The 5,600-nt window shown below is 47.0% G+C and overlaps 1 protein-coding gene across 1 annotated transcript; it reads left to right on the top strand.

The window, feature by feature from the left end:
* The first annotated feature begins 332 nt into the window (after positions 1-332).
* On the top strand, positions 333-2,609 carry SOX2 (SRY-box transcription factor 2). The gene has a single exon (XM_008493386.2). It carries the CDS (start codon positions 593-595, stop codon positions 1,538-1,540), a length of 948 nt encoding a protein of 315 aa, XP_008491608.2. The 5' UTR covers positions 333-592; the 3' UTR covers positions 1,541-2,609.
* The last annotated feature ends 2,991 nt before the right edge of the window (positions 2,610-5,600 follow it).

Here is a 5,600-nt window from a genome sequence, read left to right as displayed (position 1 = left end):
AAGGCTTTCCAGTGGCTGCCTGGGCCGCCTCCGGGCCCGCCTCCCCCGCCGAGCCGTCCCGGCGGCTCCGAGCCCCCGCCCCGTTTCATGCAAAACCAGGGGTAGAGACTTGTCCTCAGTGGCGGAGCCGCCGAGCGCTGATTGGCTGGGGCGAACACATTTATTCCCTGACAAGCCCCCATCACATGGATGGTTGTCTATTAACTTGTTCAAAAAAGTATCAGGAGTTGTCAAGGCAGAGAGAGAGAGTGTGTGTGTTTGCAAAAGGGGGTAAAGTAGTTTGCTGGCTCTTTAAGACTGAGGTGGAGAGAGAGAGAGAGAGCGGCAGGCAGAGAAAAGGGAAAAAGGAGGAAGAAGTTTTTTAAAATCAAGGCTCCGGCGGTAATAATAGCTGTTATTAGCATTATTAATCCATCAGCGAAGAGGAAGATCCTGATCTTGATCCAAGTGTGGTTTTGGGGAGTCCCCCTCCCCCCTTTCCTACCCCTCCCTAGGAAAAAAAAAAAAAAAAAAAAAAAGTCCGGCTTGGGACTTCGCTGCGGCTGCTCCTCGCTTCTCTGCTCAAGGCTGGTTCCAGGCAAAAGTAGTTTGAATGTACAACATGATGGAAACCGAGCTGAAACCTCCCGCCCCACAGCAAACTTCGGGGGGAGGCACAGGCAACTCCAACTCGGCCGCCAACAACCAGAAGAACAGCCCGGACCGGGTCAAGCGCCCGATGAACGCGTTTATGGTGTGGTCCCGCGGCCAGCGGCGGAAAATGGCCCAGGAGAACCCGAAGATGCACAACTCCGAGATCAGCAAGCGGCTCGGGGCGGAGTGGAAACTTTTATCCGAGGCGGAAAAGAGACCCTTCATTGACGAAGCCAAGCGGCTCAGAGCTCTGCACATGAAGGAGCACCCGGATTATAAATACCGACCCCGGAGGAAAACCAAGACCCTCATGAAGAAGGATAAGTACACGTTGCCGGGGGGCTTACTGGCACCGGGCACCAATACCATGACGACTGGGGTAGGGGTTGGGGCCACCTTGGGAGCTGGGGTGAACCAGAGGATGGACAGTTACGCGCACATGAACGGCTGGACCAACGGAGGCTATGGGATGATGCAAGAGCAGCTCGGCTACCCGCAGCACCCGGGCTTGAACGCGCACAACGCGGCACAGATGCAGCCCATGCACCGCTACGACGTGAGCGCCCTGCAGTACAACTCCATGACCAGCTCGCAGACTTACATGAACGGATCGCCTACCTACAGCATGTCTTACTCCCAGCAAGGAACCCCGGGCATGGCCCTGGGCTCCATGGGCTCGGTGGTCAAGACGGAATCCAGCTCCAGTCCCCCCGTAGTCACTTCCTCGTCTCATTCAAGGGCTCCTTGCCAAGCTGGGGACCTTCGGGACATGATCAGCATGTATCTACCAGGTGCTGAAGTACCAGAACCAGCTGCCCCAAGCAGACTTCATATGTCCCAACACTACCAGAGTGCACCTGTTCCTGGCACAGCCATTAATGGCACACTCCCTCTATCACATATGTAAGACAAAGGGGCCGGGGGCGGGGGGGAGGGAAGGAAAACTAAACAAAACAAACAACAAAAAAACTTTTATTAGAAATTCTGGACTTTTTTTTTTTTTTCTTTTTTCTTTTTTTCTTTTTTCTTTTTTTTTTTTTTTGACTTTTTTTTTTCAGAAAAACTCGGGGCGGGGGGCTGGGGGAGGTTTGGGGGGGCAGAAATTAAAACGACAAGGAACTTGTATAGACCTCGGAGGGGAAGCAACTACACAAAACTTTTAAAAAGTTCTAGTGAAAACGGTAGAAACTTTGCAGAAAGTTTGCAAAAGTCTTTACCAATAATATTTAGAGCTAGACTCAAAGAGCGAAGAGGAAAATGTTTTAATATTTCCAGGCAACTTTTGTACAGTATTTATCAACAGAAACATGGCAATCAGAATGTCCATTGGTAATACAGAGAGGAATTTAAAAAACCAAACTCGCAAATTAGCCAATTATTTTTTAAAAGTAGTCTACTTGGAGCATCGTGGCCCTGGCATCTGAATTTATACCAGCTGCGAAAGGAGAGGAAATGATTTTAAAGTATTTGGACATTTAAATTGTGTTAGAAATTGTACAAAAGACAAAAAAAGGTAGGATAACTACTTGCGAACCATGGGCTTGGTTTGCTGTAAAAGGGCAAACGTTTAGCTTGTACTAAATTTTTTTTTTAACTTCTTGTTAAAAAGCAAAAATTGCCATGCAGGTTCACACGCCGTTTGTTAATTTATAATAACGTTTTGTTTCCAGACTTCATCCTGTTCAAAGAAAAGAAAAGGAAAAAAAATCCCACAACCCTAAAATTACTGTGTTTGAAATATTTTCTTATGGTTTGTAATATTTCTGTAAATTTATTGTGATGATATTTTAAGTACTTTTTTTTTCCTCATTTTCCGTAGTTGTATTTTAAAGATTCGGCTCTGTATTATTTGAAATCAGTCTGCCGACAGTCCATGTATATATTTGAACTAATACCATCCTTATAACAGGTACATATTCAAGTTAAGTTTTTACTCCATTATGCACAGTTTGAGATAAATAAATTTTTGACATATGGACACTGAAGTTCCGCTTGAGTCTTGGATTTATTTTTGTAACGCAAGATGCTTTTTAAATAATTAACGCAGCTGAAGTTATCATCGTAGCTAACAGAGTGCGATAAATAATGCAGCAATATATATGAAGCATTTATATTTTTGTATATATGTATATATATAAAGTACGATAGCGTTAATGGAGTAACTGCCTGTGCGTCCTTCGAGGGGGACGGAAATGCGGAGTGAGAAGCTCGTATCCCAATTCTCTTCCCTTCCCAGGACGCGGGGTGCGATGGGGTAATGGGGGGGTCGGACTCGGCTGCTTTTGACCACTTGTTGCCTTCGGCGGGGCCGAGCCGGGGGCTGGCAGGGCACGGAGAGGCAGCCCGCCCAGGGGCACTGCCAGCCGCTGCTGTGTTTGCATGTACAGATCATTTATTTTTCTCTTTTCCTAACGCTGCCTTCTCTCTCTGGGGCACGCAGGAGGGGACCCGTCTTTTCATGGCCGGGAGCCGGGAGGCGCCCGGCCTAGCGGGGGGCTGAGAGTTCCCCGCTCCCTTTGTTCGGGACTTCCCAAACTTTCCTCTCCTGGCTCCTGGGCAGCACAGGAGGAGGTGAGAGGTGGGGGCGGGGGTAGGCTTAGCCGGGCAAAGGTAAGAAACAACAAAAAAAGCGAACAAACAAACAGAAACAGTCGAATACCGAATACCAGAGACTTTCAGGCTTTTATCACAGCTCTGTCTTGAATCCTATTTCTTAAATTGCCAGCGCCGTGTAGCCCCTTTTCGGACACTCTCTGCAGCCGGCCACAACCCTCAAAGAGAAGCGGCGGCGCCTGCCAAATAGGAGGAGAGAGAGATCCGCCATTCGTGCCAGGTAGAATTTTACTTTGTACAGTTGTAACCACAATTGCCGCGGACACGGCTCCGCGCTGCTGCGCTCCGACGGGCGGCAGGGCCCGGCACCCCCAGGCAGGGCCGGGGCAGGGGACGGCGGGCAGCAGAGCTGACCCACCGCTACGGCAGACCCGGTAGCCCTCCCCCCCACCCCTAAAGCCCCAACGTTTATTTGTGCTGCTAATGTGGAACGCGTGTGAGGGAGGTGGAAGTATTGTTAATAATATTAAAAAAAAAAAAAAAAAAGCTACGAAATTGAGGGTACTGCGCTTGCGAACTGGTCGTGTCTTCTAGTAATGGCGTCTTGTGCATGGCAAGGAAAAGATGTGATGGTTGTCTTAGGCAAGGCATGAAGTGGGCACTGCGGCCTGGGGGCAAGTGTTGCTCAGCTTTTCTCTCTAGTATTTCTTGTCAGTCACTGGGTTTCGCTGTAGCTCAGGGACGAAGGCTGCAGAAGAATTAGAATAAAGAAAAAAAGAAAAAACCCAACCACACCAAACAAAAAGTTATCTGTCTGGTTGTGGCTTTTATTTGGTAGTGCTATTTTCTAGGCTCCATTCCGGCCTTCATCCTTGAAGCCTGTTGTCCAGATGAAAACTACCATTGGCAAACTGGGAGAATGCAGAGTTTTGCTCACTGCCTGGTTTTGTGGTTTAGCTCCCTTTGTCCCTTTTATTTCTGCACCATCGCAGTACAAGGGCAGCACAGCAAATCTTGAAGATTCCCAACCTTTTCTATTTCTTTTATATTAATGCAACGAATAAAATATTCTTTTCCAGAGCTGTGAGCATTTGCAATGCATCTGGGGATTATCCACGTGGTAACGAGCCCACATCCCCTCTCCCGCTCGCCTTGCTGAGAGAAGAGAACCAGGAATAAAAGCCCAATCGATATCGTAATTCCATTTTTTAAAAGCAAATCTTAGCCAATTAACAGCAATAAAACCTACCCCCTTTTTGAAGTGCTAACTAAAATATTCGAGGGGGGTAGTTGGAAATGTTGGTCCTTTTACAATTCGTATAGAGAAGGCTAGTTAATACCATTAAACAAAAGGCACTAAGCCACATATTCAGGCTTAGTGAATTCAGCAACTTTTTATATGGGCAATTTGTTTAAGCTTAGATTTCAGAGTACGATGTGGAATATATGTTGTTGTAACCTGATCTCCCTTGGACAGATTCCTTACATCCATCCATCCATCCATCCGTTTAGAGAGGATAACCCAAAGCATTTTACACGTATAGCTGAACGGTTTTATTTTTAAAGTGTTACTTAGAGGGATGTCATTGTCCACTGTTAATTTTATATTTAAAAACATTCAATAACCCTATTTACACTTAAGCCATTTTGCTGGGCCTTCGTTTTTTGGCAGCTGAAATGTGTAGCAGACATCGAGGATATGTTTTATTTTGGTTATTGAAGACCTTTGGGGTTCTCCAGGTATTCCCTCTGGTGAGTTGTTGTGTGCTTGATTGCCAGGGTGATGCTCGGTCCAAGAGCACCAATGTAATGTTTTGCTAACCTTCTACAGAGCCGAAATGAACCCAAGGATAAGATTATAGTTTCCCCTGTGGTTTATTTTTTTTTTTTAATGGCTTTTTAAGGACCAGGGTGTTAAAATATTTTGCGGAACTGGAGAGGTAGATTAGCAGGGTTTCTTGCCAAAGCTGGGAATCTGGTATTACAGACTGTCCCAGGGGGAAATCGCTCACATTAACCACTAAATGAATATTTGACAAGGGCTCATTCGGGGGTATTATTACTACAAACGGGTCCCTACTGGACTTTCCAAGGGTCAAAGAGCAATGGTTCAATTAATTATTTAGACTGTTAGTAGATTTGGTTGTAATAGCTGTACTTATTTCTGCAACCGACAGCTTCTTGTGGTGGGAGACCCGGGGAGCCTCGCAGCCCCTGCTCCAGCCCGCGGCGGGCAGGGACGGGGCAAGCGGAGTGCGGCTGCCGGTTCTGGGCTGAAAATATGTTTTTATTACTTGAGATGCCCACTGGTGTCGTGGGAGATCTCGGGGGTGGCAGTGATCCCCGCAGCATCGTGTTCTCTCTCTAGATTAATTCCTCCTGGTCCCTAACGGGCAGCAGACCTGAATATCTGC

This window comes from Calypte anna, chromosome 9 (assembly GCF_003957555.1).
Source record: "Calypte anna isolate BGI_N300 chromosome 9, bCalAnn1_v1.p, whole genome shotgun sequence".
NCBI classification, from domain to species: Eukaryota; Metazoa; Chordata; class Aves; order Apodiformes; family Trochilidae; genus Calypte; species Calypte anna.
This window is presented reverse-complemented; position numbering and strand designations above follow the sequence as displayed.